Source organism: Styela clava, chromosome 1, assembly GCF_964204865.1.
Source record: "Styela clava chromosome 1, kaStyClav1.hap1.2, whole genome shotgun sequence".
Taxonomy (NCBI): domain Eukaryota; kingdom Metazoa; phylum Chordata; class Ascidiacea; order Stolidobranchia; family Styelidae; genus Styela; species Styela clava.
This window is the reverse complement of record NC_135250.1, coordinates 22540837-22562329: the sequence shown is the minus strand read 5'-3', so window position 1 is coordinate 22562329 and position 21493 is coordinate 22540837. Positions and strand designations below refer to the sequence as shown.

Here is a 21493-nt window from a genome sequence, read left to right as displayed (position 1 = left end):
CTTGGCCCGCAGGTTATACACCCCTGCGCTAAGTGATGTAATGAGTGATCAAACTCACGAAATCGCAAAATCTATTCTATATTTTTTGGTATTACTTTCCCAATTATTAGATGAATTGAAATATATTATACTTTACATATATACATTTTAAATATCTAATTCTTTTTTATATACAATATAATTAGACAACTAAATTACAGCGTAACCCATCTAATTTTAAATGACTTTGTTTTATGATTAAACATGGCTCCATCCTATATGAGTCAAAGTGAACCAGAGAGAAAGACTTGGCCTAATAAATTGGAATATCATCTCACATTATTCTGTCAAGCTCTCGGCCTCTGCAGTTTTTGGAGATTTCCTTATCTTGCATATGAGAATGGGGGAGGTAATAACTTTTATATTTTTTTGTCAAAACAATTTTTCGCTGTAGAAATTACATTGATTTGAACGAAAAATAAAAATAGGGGGGAAATTGCATTTTGCTGATTCAAATTACCAGAAAATTATGTTTCGGAATGGCTCCCTCGAGTCATTTTTACCTCAAATATAGCCATTGATGTTTTTAAGTATGACCACTACCATAAAAAATCAGCCCAAATGCAGGGATTTTCAAATTTAAAAATCAAACTTTAGACTATATTAAAACATATTTAAACTTTCAAATTAATATTAGGAATAAAATATTGAAAACAAATATTAGAAGCTGAGAAAGGATCAATTTCTTTATTTGTTTCAGAAGACTATAAATGTGAATAAATAAGTTGATGCTTCGGAGCTCGGGACACTGTACTCTCTGGTATTCTGGGCTCCAGCTCAAATTACCGTGAACTTAACGACTCGGCTCCCTGGCGATGTATAAAGCGTTTAAGATCAATCTAAATATTGCTTTTTTAATTTGTTTAATTTTTTCAGCTCCATTCGTCTATGCATATCTGTTCTTGTACATCATTGTTGGAATACCACTGGTATTTTTAGAACTGGCTTGGGGACAATACAGCAATCTTGCTCCTCCACAAGGATTTAGTATCATTCCTATCATGCAAGGTCAGTTATGGAAGAAATATGTTTGTATTTTTTAATATTTCAACACCTTACTGTGGGAATCTCAATATCTGGCGCTCTACATCGTATTCATCTTCAATATGGGCTGTTGAGTCTGTATTCGTCATGTTTTTACTGGTGTTATAAATTGTATATTTTTATTAAACTATCATAGTCAAAATTGTAATACTAATTCGTCATCGTCAGAGTTTAAATTTCAAACTTTCAATGTCCAGAAAAAAACGTCTGAATTTTCTGAAGAAACTGAATATATACAAACTAAGTTTACCAAGCCTTCGTAACAGACTATAAAACGACGCTCGCATACTCCCAAAGTTTTTGGTGTCAAAATTTGATTTTCTCTGAGTTCGGAGATGGGGTTTGTGTCAAAATTTTCCTCAATCTGCAGTGGGGGCCCAAATCTTTTTAACCTCGTAACGGAAGTCTGAATTGATTATAAATTTCCCTAGAGCCCCAGAATTTTCTGGGTATAAACTATCGCAGCTATCAGCTTTTCTTGTCATTTATAACAGGTCCAACCTCTGTAAAAATATGAAGTGCCGACGGTAATTTTTGGGTGAACATGCATTTCGAGATGCAGATTATTTTCTTTGATAGATTTTGAACGAGTAATATTATTAAAGAAATTAGATGTTCCATACTTTTGTAATAATAATCTTTATTCTTGTAGTATTAAGTACCGTACATGTTATGTCTTATTTTTTCTATATCATTTACAGGCGTAGGATGGTGTATGATTTTAATGGCAATTTTAGTTGTTTTATATTTTGGAGCCGCTACATATTATTTACTTCTCTACCTGTTGTCATCATTCGCCAATCCACTTCCCTTCAGTACTTGTGATAATTCGTGGAATACTCTTAAATGTCAAACCGAACTAGGTAAGTACTTTGTTTATTTACTGAAGTGCTTGTTTTTGTGTGTAGTATGTTTGGCCCATAGGTGTCTATCTACAGATAAAATGAAGTAAGAATTATCAATGATCACGTTCTACAAAGAAATATTTCTGATAGTGAATGTGATATTTTTGAATAATATTAAAATTACAGTTTATTCAGTTAGACGTGTTCTTACAGTCTTATTAAATTTTAATTTTGTTATGAAAATATGAAGTCGGTTATCAATATATCTTAACCAAGTTTGTTTTATTCCAATCAACGTTTATTCAGGCTTTTTGTTTCATTTCGTAAACCTGTAGGGGCAAGCAAACTGTATAATATAGTATTGATGAATCCCCTATGCAATTTGAACAATTTTAAGACTCGATGATCCCTCATGTGTGTCATTTATTCAATAACATATAATTAGTGAACTGCAATCAGGAACTCAATGGATGTATAATTGATCGAATGACTTCCTTTATTATTTTTCAACTTCTATGAATATTATTTATATTAATTATGATAAACAATATAAGCATCATTGCAAATAGACGTGATATAGTAGTGCAATATATTTTTTATTTTTTTTTTAGGCAAATTTTTTTCATGTTTTTTACAAAAAAAATTACCGGTAATGTAGATGTACGTTATAAGTATTTAATTTAGTGTCGTACATAGAAAATTCATATGTTTGTTTCATTGTTCTATGGTATAAATAGACACTAACAGCTTAATAACCAGATTTTGCCTCTAGCAATTTCTGGAGATTTTTGTGTATTAAAGTCGAATTATATTTTAAAATTAAAAATCCACGAGTTCATTCTTTTTATTGCTATGGCCTATCGATTAATTAAAGCATTAGTCCTTTAATATTTCACATGGGTTCAAATCTCATGCCCAACACTTCACCCAAGGTGTATAAATTGGGTGGGTAATGCTGAGCGACAAAGTTTGCGTTTGGTACTCCCGAAGTATGCCATCCGTACAAAGATGGCAGACACCGGATTGTAGTATGTGTACCAGGTCAGAGTTGGGCCATAATTTTATTCAAATCTGCCTTATTTTAATTCTATTACGAGTTTAGGGACTAGTCAAGTGACTCCCGTAGTATCTGTACCTGAAATTATGGCCTATCCCTAACCTGGTACACATACTATGTTTTGGTGTCCGCCAACTTGATACGCATACTTCAGGATTACCGCTTATTTTATATCGTTGAACATCAAAAGCTCATACAGAGCTTTGTTTCGAGGAAAAGTCGTAAAAAAAATATGATTTATACATTCTAATTCAGGCCCAGATTGTGTGGCTGCTGGCACAGAAGGATTGGAATACAGGATCGGTGTTGGACATGGTATTGCTTCACCAGATGGAAGCTTTAACCTCGTCAGACTATGTAATTATACTTCTGATGGAACACAAACCACTCCGGCAATTGAATTCTGGCAGTACGAGATTTTATTATTAATAATATTAGTATAATATGGGATTTGAAAGGGTTATTATTAGAGGGCATATCGGACTGCCACATTTGGCAGTGAGTAAAAATTAAAAATAAATAATATTAAAATTTCAATCAATTTTGTAAATTGTAAAATTGTTTGCTAATGTGATAATTTCAAATAAGATGAATGAAATGATGATACATTCCAAATTTCTTGTTCCAAAATTTGTCAAAATCCAGGTATACACTATGATAATTTAAATTTTGCTATTTTTCCTATATTGGTATTCCAAAGCTCACTTTTTCAATTTAATTTAAATTAAGTTGAAATAAAATTGGCATTGCGCACCCTTGTCCCCTGGTATAAATAAAAACACAATTTTGGTAAATTTTTGTCTAATTGCAAAAAAAATCTTTGCGCGAAAAAATTTATATTACTGTGGGAACACCAATAAAAGTGTCTAAAGATTACATTTTACATATTCCGTAGAATTTAACATTCAAAGTTTTTCTTATTTTTCATAATCAGAAACAATCTAGCATCAAACGCAGCGGTATGTCACAACCTCTCAGAAATCACAAACACGTTGATAGGTTCGTCTCAGGTTATACTTCTACCATCTGTTGGAATTGGTTGCTGTGTGCTACTTCGAATGATCATTGGATTTATTTCTCTGTTTTCAGATGTCAGATTTACAGGAAAGGTAAAAAATCATAAACTGGTATCCTCTTATATTGTTCCTTTCTTGCCTTTAAAAATTTCATTTTCTTGCAAGTGGGTACATTTTTGAATATGTATAATTACGGTAAATAGAGGTATTTCAATAAATCTGATTATTACAATACAATACATAATTTTACATAATTTTCTGAACCACACATAACAGATTAAGCCAAAGTTTGGTTGACCAGTATTTCATTTTTAAAATTAAAAAATGAGTTATTTTTGGGAGTTAAGAATTTATTATTTTGATAGTATTTCCCTTTTTTTCCCGTGCATTTTTGAATGTTTCCCCTTTTCCCAGCTACTTTTAGAATAGTCAGTCTACTTATTTGGACATTCCTTAATACGACAAAACACATAAGGAATTGATCCAATGTTAATCACATTAGAGATTTCCCCTTCTGATGCTTATCTTATACTTCTTTATGCTCATAAACCTATTATCTGAGCAATATGGTAGATTAAATATTCATCAAATCAATACTTTTGTACTAAATTATATTTTTATTGAATTCAGTCCCTCGGGTAAGGTTGTCATGAAAACAATAGCGTTAGGATAGGATTTACATATCCTACTAGGAGTTCAGTAATCTTCTAGCACATTATTATTCCCCCGCGAAATTCAAACCTGCGAACCCAAGCAGTTATAAATTGCAACTTTATGTATTGGCAGTAACTTTGTACATTCTGTTATGGAAGAGGAAATTAAATAAAACTTGCTATAATATCCCTGATTGGGATATCAAGGGCTCTAAAATTGGCGTTTCATGCTAAGCGCTCGGAACACTTTTGTCCCCGCATGTCTGATTACTCTGCGTTTGAATCGTGTGTGATATAATTATGTTTGAGAGAATTGCTGGTATTCTTGTTTCATATAACCGCTGGTCAGTTACGGCTTCCTCCGCGACCAAATTCATGCATCTGAAACAAATAACAGGTCATGGGCTGGTAACAGAATGAGAGGCTGTACTTTTTGTATATTTAAGCCGTCTTATCAACTTTCGACTCTTAGTGATTAATATGAAATTATCATTACGTTATTACCATATTAACTCTTAATATATTACTAGATTATAAACTGCAAGAAAACTGGCATTAGAAAATATAGCCTCACCATTTTTACTTAATATACTTTTTTGTCCTATTCAGGTTTCCTATGTTTTGTGTTCGGTTCCATTTGCGGTATCTGTTATGCTTCTTGTCAGATGTTTAACACTAGAAAAAGCTTCCACAGGATTGCAATATCTATTCGTACCAAGTAATATAACAAGCTTTCAAGAACCAAAGGTATGTTGTGGTTTTTATGGTTGTATATATATAATAATATAAGTATATATTGTCTCGCTCTACTCTGCAACTAATGGACCAATCGAATTCAAAAATTTCAGTATTTAATGAAAAATGGTGGAATTTGCTAGAAGCATAGCACTTTTTTTTCAAATGTGTATAATGGACGATTATGTCATGTTCACAAATAAGTCAAATATTGAAATCTATTTTAAATTATTTTTGTTGTATATCGTAAAATTTTATTTCAGTATTATTGGCCAGGAAGTAAACTGCCTATTGTTGTTAGGAAAAAAGTCATTTCTTCGCAACAATCCACTTTTGAATATTTCAAGTTTTTAATAATTTCAATTCTTATTCATACTTTGTTTTAGTATGATACTGTAATTACATATTAGAATTAGTAGTATTATATTTATTTTCAGTTTTTGGCTGGCTCGCCTATACCAAATGTATTTAATAAACAAATTATTTCAATCATGTATCACTTTTCTACAGAATAGATCATTCCATCACATTCACACGAATCAGAATTTTATTCAAATTAATCTCTCAATTTCAAGAATATTTATTCGAATGAAAGTTTTTGTTTTGACTGGTTTTACCATTTTATCAGCTGTGGAGTGAAATTCTTTTATGATCTGATGATATGTTTTGATTTCATTCCATATTTTCTCTCAAACTGATAAGTTATAAAATCAAATATTTGTTATATTGAGAACTGTCAAGATAGAGTAAGATTAGAAATATCACTGTTTTATGCTCCTGCTGTCGAAAGATTTTTAGCTGCGATTAAGGATGGCTCAAACCAAATAATCTCTATTTGAAATATATTTAAAATATTATTTTCAAATGATAATTATTCTAATTTATATTATGTTCTTCTAATAACATAGAATTCAATGTATATTTGTAGTTGTTCAGTTTTGCAAATGGTTGAGAGTTAACACAAGTAATGATTTGATTGGTTCTCTAAATTTCGAAGACGTTTCTGGTCATACAATTACTGAAACTATGCTAAATCATGCAGAAAATTTAAAATATTGACTCATGAGTATAATTAATTTAGATTAAATTTAAATATTACAAGTAATCGATATTTCTGAAAAACCTATTATTTTCATAAATAAGATTTGACTTAAACTGTTACAGACAAAAATTCCGAATGTTTTAAAATTGTAAACAACCCCAATTGCTGTAATATTTTCTTAATTTTTTATTCTTAGGTCTGGAAAGATGCCCTAAGTCAAGTCTTGATGTCTCTAATGGTAACATGGGGAGGATTGAGTACATGGGCTTCTTATAATCGATTTTATAACAAGTGAGTATGATTAATTATCTTATGTCATGTTAGAGATAAATTTGACCCTTCAAAAAGGCTACAGCCAGACGGACAATCTAATGACAATCGGACGGTCAATCGTTTTGCCAGTAAGCAAATGTCATATGACACTAATGTTCGAGTTATTGAGTATGTGTACCAGTGAATCGTTTTTCTTAATTGATGTTGTTATTCTTGTTAGATTATCTGTTGAAATTGTTTGTTTTGCACAGGCTATAAGTATATGAGGCTATCGTATAAAAGATATGAAATAGATGCCAAGTTAGGATGAATAGTAGTGAAACAAATAAACAACCAATTTTATATTATCAATTTTCTATATCAATCTCTACCAATATATTGTGTTTGTGTAAGATGTCTATTGAATAAACCTGAATTTAAAACATATTCTAATTTCCAAAATACTATTTCAGATTATTTAGCGAATTATTCTATTCTGGCGCTTTTCTTTGTACAAATTGCTTGATTTTTATATCTATTGCTAATTCTACAGGGCCAGCACGAAAACATTTGAGTGATTGCCCAAAAGATTTCTAGAAGACTTGAAATGAACACATTGACACTACTTTTTTATGTTTTATTCTGATTACTCGAAACTATTTATAGTAACAAACACTGAAATCTTTAATTCTGAGAGTCTTCATAATCCATCTTCAGTCATTCAGCCCAAATTTCCAATCAACTGACTAGCTATAATTGCATTTCGACATCTGATTATGACAGATTGACCAGCGATAAATATTATTCCACTAACAAGCATCAAAGCGTATATTTGTGTGCAATTGAAACAATAGCCACGGGCAGGGATTTTCAAATCGATTCAAAATTTATTGTTTTGATTATCTCAAATTTTTAATTCTCGGAATAATTCTAGGAATTCTAATCATTTTGTATAATAGAGGCCTTTCCATTTTATAATCAAAAATACTTTCATTTGATTTGAAAATATTAAGAATCAATTCCATACTCGCCACCTCATGCGGGTGGGTATGGCACTACAGAACCAGAAGGATATAAAATTAAAACGTGTTTCCCACTGAAGTCGTTTAAAGTCGGTGTGACAATAAATTTGAATAGCAGTTTCCTTCAGAAATTTATGCGTTTTACCTCACCATTTCTGCAAGGAACCCTAATAATGCCGTAAGATCACTAGCAAAAATAAACAATTTTGAATAAAGGTGGCGCCCTCGGCTTCACCCAGTTACTTGTATTTGGCCAGTAAAAAGGATGCACACTCCTGCTTTACAATGTATTCAGAGTAGTTGATCATTTTGGTATTGGTCATCACTGGCCACAAGGTATGCCCTTGTTAACAGAATCTATATTTTTAGGTATGAAATTGACGCTTCGATTCTTGTTGTGACCGTCCCTCTTATGTCATTGGTATCTGCTATTTCAGTCTTCGGGGTCATAGGTCATTTGTCGTACGTTCGAGATGTCCTACCAGAAAATGCTCTAAACGGAATCAAAGGACCTCTATCGCCATTTGTTGCATACTCCGAAGCACTTTCACAAATGTGGGGCGACCCCATGCCATGGAGTATCATCGTGTTTTCAACCTTGTTTTTACTTTCTACAGCAGCTATTGTGAGTGATTTTTATAGAATGAATTACATTGAAAATATTTACTGCGATGTTTAATGCTGTTTTTGCATTTTTAACTGTGATATTCCAGTTCATAAAAGTCAAATTTTTTATATCAGTAATTGGTACCATATTTTTATACTAGGTATGTAGCATTCATATTAAGTTTATATTATTGGAAAACAGTTCATCCTAACTTTTTAGGCCAATAGAAATAAATCTCTTGAAAAATGTACAAAAATTGTCACAGGTCGAGTTGATTAGTTGATGCCGATTCATACAATCTAAATTTAAATCAATATAAAAATTTTCGTATGGTTACTCGAGACCAACTCGAGTTGAGAATCCTAAGTGTATATACATAAATATTTATTCATAACAAGGTAACAACTCAAACTAGTTTTCTCTGTTTTCAGCTTCCTGCTACTGAGTGTTTGATATCATCTGTATCTGATTCCCTTAGTTCATGTCGAGCCATCGGACTTAGAATTGTATCAGTTCTGCTCATACTATTGTTTATGTTGACGGTTTATTTCGGAGTGCCATGTGTTGTTGAAGTAGGTTGAATTATCTATATTTCTGTCTGTTTTTGACTTTTTTTTTGTAGCTGATGTTGTCTAAAATCAAATTTTGAATCTGAATCAAAGTTGACTATATATGATAGTGATTAAATCTTTTTTTTTTTGCATTTTTAAAACAACGAACTCGTGGTTATGGTATATGACCCTATTTACATTATACTCTATAATCGAATTTATCCATAATATTTCAAAATGTAAATGGTCACGTCAACCACCCTAGATTGAAAAGGAGGCCTCTCTCACATAATTATTCTTGTTAGGGGTTCTCACTCGCCGATGCAACTTCAGAACATACAATTTCGAATATTCAAAAAAAAAACGTCTTATCTGACATCGCCGTTAATACAAGCTTCTATAAAAAATTTTGTATACAATATTTACAGGACAGCGCTCTTCAGTTTTTTGAATTCTTCGACACATTGACAATGCCTGTTTGTTGCATATTGATTGCTTTACCAGAACTATTGATGATAACTCATGCTTTTGGTAAGAATTTTATATATGTAGTTTAAGTTTTATTTTTTATCAAGATTATATTCATATGCTCCAAAACTCTAGTAGAAGCGTGGAACTTTACTATATTGGAATCACAAGATATAAATATCTCGAAATTGTTGCCACCACTTACCCAGGGGGTATAATAAATGGGGGCGCTCCCGAAGTATGTGCACCGAGATGGCGCACAACAATGTATGTATACATTACAATAATACTAAATAATTCAAAAATATTTGTAATTAAAAAAAAAAAAATTCCTTTCTTCTGTTGGGGAATGCTTGTTTACAGCACATATCTTGTTTTTACTATGAAGAAAAAGATCCTATTCAAGTACATAATGTATAGTTTACTTAGATTATTTATTTTGCAATATTGATGTCATTCACTAACCTCATTGTAGGTGTGACGCTATTACGGACAAATATCAAAGCAATGACGAACAACAATTGTTTGAAAGGACTAATTTGGCCAATATTGTGGGGTGGCGTAACACCGGTTATACTTGCGGTAAGTTCTTTTTGTGAGCCTTCCTTCGATAGCAGTGTGAGAGAGAGAGAAGTCCACATCCATGTCTCGAGTCCAAAGCTGGGGCAATCACTGAGTTACATCTCACTGATGAATCGTTGATCACGAGTCAGAGTCATTTCATTGACTCTAGTCACTTCCAGTCTCAACATGAGTGCCTTTACGGAGGAGGCCATTCGAATGACAATCGGTACTAGTTACGGTATATCCTATATTACTCCGACATACATTATATTCAATACGTCAGAATCAATATTATATATCATTCACCATATCTTTGATGTCTGTGACACATGCTGGAAGTATTGTATTTCATACAATATCCCGGGAGAATTGAAATATAAGATTCTTTTTATTGTATATGATATGGTGCACCCAATGCGTTGGCACATATCTTTCTTGCCTCCCATGACTAGCTGTTCTCGCTCCCGTAAATATTGGCAATTGGTAAGGAATACTTATTTAGCCTGAATAAAATACTGGAATCTGATATGAATAGGGCTACCTGAAACAAATATCATGAGGGTGGAAATGTGTTCATCGCTAGTATATTTAAATATATCTATCACCAAGGCTCTTTTATACAGTTTTTGCATTTTGAATGTGAACCAGACTTCACATTTAAAGTAGTTACTCCTAATTACAAAACTATTGATAATCTAATGTACACTATTCCATAGAAAGTCAATAAGGCGACCTAATCATATGGCGAACCATGGCCCTTCGTTCGATTACTAGTCCATGTCGGGTATGAGATTAGTTAGCCAGTTATTTGGTCCAGATGCATGGGTTTATGATGGAGAAAGTGGACCACCTTACCATGGAGAGGACCCCGGCAACCCTCTAAATCTCTAATATATTATTATCTCGAAGGGACCTTGGGGCAAGCGTATTTCTAACGCTTACCACGAAGGTCCATCTACACACTGGATTGAAAGAACTAATTTAAAATCAAAATTTCATCTTTTACATTAAAAAAGCTGTTTTTGAATGTTTATTTTTAAGTATAAATAAACCCTAATATTCTTAATTTTTCATAGATATGTCTCATCTATATCATCTTGGGTGCAGTTCAGAACGGTTTATCATCTTTGGCCCCGACGTTACCAAATGGTGCAACTAGAATGGATTCTCTGTCTGGTTGGACACCAATAGCATCTTTCGTATTCATCGGAATTATTTTTTTCATCATCATTTTTACAATCATATTCAAGATTGCAAGAGCGAGAGGGGGCTGTCTAGAGGTGCGTAGTAACTATCCGAATAAATATTATTCCAGAATTTATTCCCTGCTACGATTTAATAGAATTTTGACTCGAACACAGAAAAAAATTAATTTTGATAAAAACTTTCGCATATGCAAGCCTCCTTCATTAGACTTGGTTCAATTCGTTTTTGTTTTCAAGTATTAACATGAGATGTCTGAAATTCCGACGTATTCAATAGCGTATTCAATACTTTGACTCTAGTCTCTGACTCCAATGAAATTAGGCCAAACTTACCTTCTTCAGCCCAGATTTAATCTATGATCTTTGTTGTAAAATTATAATATATGAGGAAAATGTTTGGTATGTTTTGAGCTAAAATTTTACTGTTATTAAAGTGGAAAATTTTGCAAAGAAATAATAAATTCTTTGAAATTATTTTTTAAAATATGATTAGTTTCGAACTTTGTTTAAAATAGATTGGATATTGCTAGTTATCATAACGTCAGAAATTGTGTAGGCAATGATGAACCAGAAAGATGTCTATCATTCCAAAATGAGGTATCTTCTTACATAGCACTGGCAACTGACGTTCGACCTTCGTTTGGTGTGAAAGACTTGTATTAACAAAAATGATTTTTGACATTTTCAGAAACTAAGAGAATCATCGACACCAGCTGCGTTAGGAAGGTCAAGCGTCCACACTAATGGCAGCGGAAGGGGTGGCCGATCAAATGGCGACCTATACATGGCAGATTACATCGGTCATCAGGACACAAATGAAATTTTAGTGGACGATGACATAGTGACCACAGTATGAAAAGGGAATAAGCTAACGAGTAGTATTCTCATTGATCGATTATGAGCCACTATTCCAAGTGACCAATGCCTGTTTATACAGTTAAAGCTATTCTTCCCAGCTAAGCTTGCATAATGCATAAAATACTAGATACACACAACTGCATATAATCATCTGTATGGAATAATAATGGATTTACCTAGAGATTATTGTACACAAAGCGAGCATTTCACAAATTTTTCGATACTGTATGTTTTTGATAGTAAAATTTGAAATGAGTGTAATTTATACATTTTTCACTGGTAATATTTTATCACTGATTATCAGAACTCACTCAGAAATGAGTAAACCTGAAGTGAGAGGAAACTAGCTCAGAAGTGGAGAAAACTCACTCAGGAGTGAGGAAAATATGCTTTGAAACGTGGCAAACTCGCTCTAAGGTGAGGTAACCTACTCAGAGTTTACAAATATCGATACCGAATCCTATCTTAGTGCTATCATACATGGCCAACTGAAAATCAAGAAAACTGTATTATTCTGAAAAAGTCACCTCATTTTTTCCGCTATTGTGACAGTGATTCCTCAACGTTACAAAATGATACTAAACGATCTTCCAAAGTTTTCTTTAAAACAACATTCTGTATTAAATTGCTTTTTATATTAGCCTACTTTTTATTCTTTTTAATTTTACTGACTTTATTTTACTTTTGTATTTTATGATTTTTATAGAGTGGACATTTTTATTTGTTAAATAAATGTTACTGTTAAAATAATGGCGTTCCCGTAGTATGTGCACCAAGATTACTATGTTCAGGTTGTGCGCCATCTTGGTGTACATACTATGGGAGCACCAAAATAGTACCCGCTTTTTTAAGTAAAACACTGATTCTGATCAAATGAAAATTTTTTGAATATTCTAGCAAGAAAATCAACAAAAGTTTCACATAATCAATAACTCATAGTCATCTGTAAATATAACAGTTTAAATTCGATTCATTCAGCTGAATAAAAAAATTTTCACGCAAACATGTGTCTCTAAAGGGAATCGAATATTCAAATCAATCGGAAATTAATTGTATTCGATATCCAAAATTCTTTATTTTAGGAGTAATTCAGAATAGTTTCATTAAAAAAATAATCACTTTGAACGATTGAAGTCTAACAGTATAAGAAAAAACGTCTTCATTTAATTCTTGAAAACTTAGATAGAAAATAGAGAACAAACCAAATTATTCGGTACTCCCGAAGTGTGTGAACCAAGATGGCGGACACCGTAATGTAGTATGTGTACCAGGTTAGGATTAGGCCATAATTTCAGGTACAAATACTGCAGGAGTCACTTGGCTAGTCCCTGAACTCGTAATAGAACTAAAATAAGGAAATTGGAATAAAATTATGGTCTAACCCTAACCTGGTACACATACTACGTTTAAGTGTCTGCCATCTTAGTTCACATACTTCGGAAGTAGCCTACCAATTATTCTTTACCTCGACTTTCCAGAATTTCCAAATACAAACTCATTAAATATGCATCGACTCTTATGTGATTATTATATCCATACCACTATCCGCTTCTACTTTCAAAATGGAATCTTTTATTATTATTTTTAATTCCGGTTGAAAACATTTTATTTTTACTGAGCCAAATATATTATCAAGCTTAATCGCTTATAAATAAAGCTTTACTTGCCTTTTAAACTTGTACAAGTCTGCTATTTTTTAGTTTTTTTTATATTGAGTCGCCCTGGCGCTCTTTTTTTTTTATATATATTCTTATATTTACCATACTGCTATGGAATCATATACTTTGTAGTATTATGTTATATTCTTTAATATGATGGTACATAACAAGCTTACACACTGTTAATAATGGTACATTATCAGTTTATTAATCAATATCGTAAATCAGTACATTTTTTGAAAAAAGTTTTTCCAGGATTTAGTACCAAAGGGGTAGTTTACACAGATTATTAAAAATCCATTTGTGATATCACAATACTTCATGGGAATTTAATCTTATGCCATAATTGACAATTTTTAAATGCCACACTCCCTCGCTCAACCAAATGCTCAACCAAATCTTGTGTATGCCACTGATTGCTATCCTCCTCAATATCAATATAATATGGACTGTTGCCTGAGAGTCAGAATTGTTGTTTATAAATACATGGTTTTTATTCAATCCCAGAGCTGGCCATATTTAAAAATTTTGATTTGTTTGAAATTATAGGTTTATCATCTAATAAATATAAGTTTGACCTAAATAATTCTCATTTAAGCATTTTTCTGATAAAAATAAAGTTTTCTATTTACTGCCATTTTAAGATATGCTTCCTTCCAAAATTAAACTTAGAAAAATTCAAATGATTTTTGTATTTATAATGATTTCATTCCATCTCAAATATGAAATATTCAAGCAATTAGGCCAGTCACATTACTGCCATAAGGTATTTTTATCTAAATTCCATTCCCTTGCTGAGTTATAGTCAGAATTCTACCTGAAATGTTGTTCATTATTACTGAAACAATCGTGATGGCCAAATGTGTTTAATTCTCTACTTGTACTTTTCCCAAAGTACTTTGTATGAAGTGGTCAAAAAATTACTCTATCAAACACTTCACAGTGTAATTTTTTGACAATAATAATTCATTTTTTGCAACATATTTTCGATTTTTAAATACAAAATGCCATACTAAGCTTCCGATACACATTTTCATATTTTTTGGTAAAATTGGTAACACATAAAACATTTTTATATTTTTCCGTTCTTAAAGATTCTGATCATATGTAATGTTTGATTTTGTTTATTTCAGCCACATAATATATTACCCAATGATTTTCAATATTGGTGATTTTAACCGAAAAACGCAAATATGTTATCCATACATACATTTTCTAAAAGCATACCATTGCAGTACACTTAGACTGATATCTAATTATCTCTGAAATAATAGCAAAAAACACGTAATTTCATGCTTGCCTCGAACTAATATAATGTTTGTCTAAAATTGATTTTTGTGTAATGTCATTTTGGGTTTTTCTATAACAAAATTCAGTATACTCGCCATTTTGTTATTAGTATTGGAAAGGTATATCAAATAAATTCAACGAAAATTTCAAGACTCAAACATTCGACCAATAAATTTGTTAACGTAAATATTTCATTTAGCAGATGGAAATCTGTACTATGCATCAGCATTGGGATTATCAGCTTTCCTTTCCTCTGAATAATATCAAAATCGCTAAATTTGATAATTAAACACAATCTGTATTTCAGAATACATGAGTGTAAAATTGAATTGAAATTTGAAAAATGTATTTTACACATTCAATCCAAAGCAGAGTCTTTGTTCAGTGAAATCTGTAAAACTGTACACAATCACATGTATAATGTTTTTTTACCTTTAAAGCAATTGGGTTCCATTCTTACCTCTATTATATTTCATCTACACAACACGCATTTTGAAATTTCTGAAGTATTCTTGATACGAATCATGGTTTCATCATAATGCACCTCAATGATATAAAGAAATTTCTGTTATGTCACAATTCTTAGTACAAATTTAAATTCGCAGTTTTAATTTTTTTACCATGTATTATATATATGCTTACTGGTCGGTGCTTGTACTTGAATTTTTATTAATTTTGCCATACTGTACATTTACGGTATTATTACAATTATGCTTTGAGTTTTATTATAAAAATTGGTCGCATTTTTATGGATATGATAACCAAATAATGAAGGGGAGTTATTACTGCGAGGGATTTTTAAAGCTGGAAAGCCTTGATTCAAGAAAAACGTCGCATTATATTAGACATGTACGAAGTTTATCTACCGTGTTCCCCGAAAATAAGACGGTGTCTTATTTCAATTTTCTTTCGAAAAATAACGCTGAGCCTTATTTTAGGGGGATCTCTTATATTTTAATTCATCAAAAACAAAATTACAAAGTAGAGAAATACGAGACTTTCGAATATACAAAATATGAAAACCTATATCAATTTACTTATAAATAACACGTTGTTATTGAAAATAACTGCTAAACATAGATTAACAATCGTTTAAAACGAGTAGGAAAGATTTCCTGCCGTCGACTTTCTTGCTAGGTCAATATTTTAGTTAAACTCCATTTATTCCATCGTGTCTGGCCGCCATCTTAGTGTTTTTCCCCCAATCTTTTCAAGAACTCCGTGCTCCCAAGTGCCTTTGCCGATATAACTTGCTGCAGCGGTTTAGAGAAGTGTGATTAGAAAAGGACTTACATATTTATCCCGGGAAGAATAAAGCCGATAGGACGACTTAACCTTATGACGAACCACGGCCTCTCGTCCGGTTATCATTCCATGTCGGTTAGTTAGTTATTTGTTTCCGGAAGCATGGACTAGATCAGTAGTTTCCAACCTTTCTACCATGGCGGACCGGTAAAATTAAATGTACTCTCGGACCTCCAAAAAATTGAAAAGACCGGAACATAAAATAATAACATATATTTGCGTAATACAATGCAATGTCGGGCACTCAATATGCATCTAGACAAAAAAGGCACACTCAAAAACAGCTCACACGAAGAAAAACTATCAAATAATATGCCGACCAAAAATATTTGCGTAATGAAATGCAATGCTGGGTACCCATTATGCGTAAGAAAAGCACACATAAAACATCTCACATAAAAAATATGTACATGCAAAATCATGTACAAACGCAATTAACTCTAGTGAAAATTTTGCTGCTGTTTAGTTTCCAATATAGGATTGCAAACGAAGCCTCAAGGAAGTTTCTGCAACACGTAGCCCTGCAACGGCGTGCAGCCAATTTCCTTGCTTCGCTTTAATTAAAGGTAGTGATGAAAATATTTTTATATATAAGTAATAAAAATATAAGTAACTCGTTGAAAATACGGACAACAGTTTGATATCTCGATTACTTAGCGATGGGTATTCGTAATCAAGAGATATCCAAAATTGTGACAGTGATTCTTTTTTAAATCTGGACTGTAAAGTAGAATCACAATTTAACTCAAGCTTTTTCATTGGGTTTATCATATTAATCCCCCTGCAGTTGATACATGCTTCAAACAGGATGAATTTGCATTACAATGACAAAGTCGTCGGTAATTTGGCACCAGGCTCAAAATCCTACTTTGTCTGCTCAAGATAATGGAAAAGATCTCAGCGGCCCATGCTTTTTTGCGCTTTTGTTATACTTTTCTTGACTGTTTTTTGGTTTGAACAAAGAAATATGCATAACGTTTTATTTGGAGGGTCATATTAATCAGGTAAGCATGCTGTACAGAAAAAGCACGCGTGCCAATTTTTAGGTTTCTGAATCTTGCGAGATGATGATGGAGCGCATTCACAATGAATCGTAGCCGAAAAAGCAAAAAGTGTGATTCCCTGGCGCCAAGATTTCGCGAAAGGCGTCGCAATATGACGGCGGAAGAGAAATTGCGTAATAAATCAACCTCGTCTTCAATAAAGAGATGGGAGCGCATTCGAGATGAAACGGAGCCGAAAAAGCGAAAAGTATGATTACTCGGCGCCAAGATGTTGCAATATGTCGATGGAAGAGAAATTGCGTAATAAACCAACGCAACCTCGTCCTCGGTAAAGCGATTTAGACGGGATATACCACAAAACATCGAAATTTTCTCGCGGACCGCCAAAAAAGCTTCGCGGACCGGTGGTTGGAAACCAATGGACTAGATTCTAGTCACTAGAATCTAGTCCATGCTTCCGAAAACAAATCACTAACCGACATGAAACGGTAACCGGACGAGAGGCAGTGGTTCGCCATAAGGTTAATTCGTCTTATTGACTTTCCTCTCCCCGGGGTAAATATGTAAGTCCTATTCTAATCACGCACTGCCGATGCAGTAAGATATATCGGCAAAGGTACGCAGGGTCTTGGGCCACGGAGTTCTCGAAAAACTTGAGAAAAAACGCTAGGATGGCGACTAGGCACGATGGAATAAAAGGAGTTTAAGTAAAATATTACTGCGGAATATTTAGGGTCCCATATGACCTGAAAAAATACCTAATAGATTTATTTCGAGGGGCTTCAGTCATCTTTAAGTACTGAAAATTCGAAATTGGTTTCTCAAAAACAAGATTTTAACAAAGGGATACATACCGTGTTTCCTCGAAAATAGAACCTAGCATTTAACCTAAATTTTAAAAATGATTTCAATATAAGCCCTCCCCTCAAAATAAGGCCAAGTCGTGAATGCAATTTTTTTTTGACCTAGCACGAAAGTCGATAGCAGGAAATCTTGTCACTCGTTTTAAACGATTATTAATCTATGTTTAGCAGTTATTTTCAATAACAACGTGTTATTTATAAGTAAATTGATATCGGTTTTCATATTTTGTATATTCGAAAATCTCGTATTTCTCTACTCCGTAATTTTGTTTTTGATGAATGAAAATCAAAGAGATCCCCCCAAAATAAGTGTTATTATTCGAAAGAAAATTGAAATAAACACCGACTTATTTTCGGGGAACACGGAAGATAAACTTTGTACATGTCTAACATAATGCGACGTTTTCCTTGAATCAAGGCTCTCCAGCTTTAAAAATCCCTTGCAGTCATAACTTCCCCTTCATTTTTTGGTAAATCCGTTTTTACCCCACTTACCCTCACCCATGAAAATGTGACCAATTTTGATGATAAAACTCCTAAGGCTTAATTGTAATATTACAGTAAATGTACAGTATGGCAAAATTAATAAAAATTCAAGTACAAGCACCGACCAGTATATATATAATACATGGTAGAACAATTGCGAATTCAAATTTGTACTATGAATTGTGACGTAACAGATGAAGAAACCATGATTTGTGTCAAGCAATACTTCAGAAATTTCAAAATGGGGATATGATCGGCATGTGTTGTGTAGAGGAAACATGGATGTCAGAATAAAACCCAATTGCTAAGTAAATAACATTGTACATGTGTACAGTCCTTAGTTATACAGTATTTCACTGAAGTAAAACTCTGGAATACAGACTGAGTTTAATTGAAAAATTCAGAGATTGTGATAAAGAGAAGAAAGCTGATAATCCCAATACTGATGCTATGCAGTCATTCGTCTGATAAATGGTTCTGCTCGGGTACGAGAATAAATAAAATGTTTGCGTTAACAAATTTATTGGTCGAATGTTTAATTAGGTCTTGGAATTTTTGTTGAATTTATTTGATATACCATTCAAATACCCGTAAAAAATGTCAAGTAATACTATATTTTGTCACACAAAAACCTTAAATGACTTGATACAAAAACCAATTTTAAGACAAACATTATATTGGTTTGAGGCAAGCATGAAATTACGTGTTTTTTGCTATTGTTTCAGTGATAATTAGATATCAGTCTAAGTGTACTGCCATGGTATTCTTCTTGAAATAGTATCTTATGTATGCATGGAGTTGAGAGTGCTCCCGAAGTATGCGAACCAAGATGGCGGACATCGGAACGTAACATGGGTAACCGGTTAGGGTTAGGCGATAATTTTTTTCCGATTTTCCTTATTTTAGTCCTATTATCAGTTCGAAGACTAACCAAGAGCCTCCCGTAGCATTTATACCTAAAATTATGGCCTAACCCTAACCTAGTACACATATTACATTCCGATGTCCGCCATCTTGGTTCGCATACTTCGGGAGCCCCGAGTTGAGTATGCATTTGAATTTTTGGCTTAAAATCACATAGATTATTAATTATTGGCTAATATTTTATGTGGCTGATATAAACAATATCAAACATTAAATCTTTGAAAATGGTAAAATATGAAAATGTTTATTGTTACCAGTTTTACCAAAAAATACGAAAATGTGTATGGAAAGCTTAGTATGGCATTTTGTACTTAAAATTTAAAATAGGTTGCAAAAAAAGTACTATTATCATCAAAAAATTACATTGAATAGTGTTTGATAGAATAAGTTTTTGACCACTTCATAAAAGTATTTCGGATAAAGTACAAATAGGAAATTATACATACTTCGCTTAGGAATTTTAGGAAGAAATCCGACTATAACTCGGTTCAGAAATGGGAATTTGGATAAAAATACCCTAAAGCGGTAATAGGACTGGCCTAATAGCTTGAATATTTCATATTTGACATAGAATGAAATCATTATATTTACAAAAATTACTTAAAAATTTTTTTGTGTTCAATTTTGGAAAGGAAGCATACCTTAAAATGGCAGTAGACAGATGTCTTTATTTTTATCAGAAAAATGCTTGATGAGAATTCTTTAAGGTCAAATTTAGATTGATATCATTAGATAATAAACGTATAATTTTCAAAGGCTGTGCTGACCATGCATTATATTTTGAATGTGCGAATCAAACATGGCTTTCAATGAAAATCTGGTTACGCAAAAATATAACTTTACTAAATTTGAGTTTTTGATATTTGATAATTTTCCAAAATAAGAAAATCAAAATTTTTGATTATGGCCGGCCCTAGAAAAGCGTACCGAGCTTGCTGACATACGAGTCGCGCCCGCTTCACCCTGTCGCGAGTAGAAACTGGTTTTCATAATGTCACGTTTCCTGGTACCATGATGATTCATTGTAACTTTAAACTTCTTACTGTTTTTGACTTCAAGTTATTAACAAATATACCTACAATTTTATAGATCATGCAGATCGAACAACGTGATTCCTTGCTCCTGTGCGCAACAACACGTCTACAGAAAAAACTACCACAACCTTTTTAATAATACAAACGTGCTGGGCGCTACTTTGCATACGTACTAGGTTGCAAATTTGGGCTTTTGAATCTATTAAATAATAATTTCTTATATTCTGGAATATCCGTTCGTCAAGCGGTAATAATGACCTTACAATCAATATTGATACTTAAATATTATCGGAATATCAGTATCAGAAAATCGGCTTTTTAAAAAATCGGCGTGTCGATATCGAATCCGTACCGGACAAGTAAGACAAGTGGGGTATGTTGGACAAGTGAGACACGTGAGACAATTAGGAAACGTGGGACAAGCGGTACACGACATTTTTGAGACACCCCCTGAGATGTACCAAATTTTGAGTGAAGGATAGAAGGGTGTACTATACGTACGTACATTTTCAAAAGCTCCGATAGTTAGTACCATATTTATAAACAAAACGACAATGCTTAAATATATGGACACAAAAGCAAAAACGAAATAGTACGGATATCTAATCTGTCACAGTACCGGTACGCTACCGTAGTCATTTCGACTGTCCGATATGGTGTATCTCAAACAACGCAAACGCGGAACCGCCACAAGGTGCGCATTTTTTTTTAATTTTAAAGACGTCATCGCACACAAACAAACGAATCCCATAGAGCCCACAGAAAATTTTGAACGTGGGAAAAATAAAAAACTTCTAGTGACAACAACAACCATCAGAGAAAATTGGTCCGGTAGTTGGAGACGAATGCGATTTTTTCACAACAACAATAACAACAACATGAAGAATACTAACAACAACAAAACATATGTTCACTTCCTATCCAATGGGGGTAATATCTTTTTATATCAATTTAATATCGTGAATATTTAT

The 21493-nt window shown here is 32.8% G+C and overlaps 1 protein-coding gene across 1 annotated transcript; it reads left to right on the top strand.

Annotated features, from left to right (window-relative positions):
• The first annotated feature begins 173 nt into the window (after positions 1-173).
• On the top strand, positions 174-15697 carry LOC120340304 (sodium- and chloride-dependent glycine transporter 2-like). The gene is made up of 13 exons (XM_039408548.2): positions 174-388; positions 916-1047; positions 1785-1946; positions 3241-3394; positions 3920-4094; positions 5264-5401; positions 6628-6722; positions 8075-8330; positions 8744-8884; positions 9292-9394; positions 9807-9913; positions 10972-11175; positions 11789-15697. Exons 1-13 carry the CDS (start codon positions 244-246, stop codon positions 11954-11956), a joined length of 1980 nt encoding a protein of 659 aa, XP_039264482.2. The 5' UTR covers positions 174-243; the 3' UTR covers positions 11957-15697.
• Positions 15698-21493: the final 5796 nt, after the last annotated feature.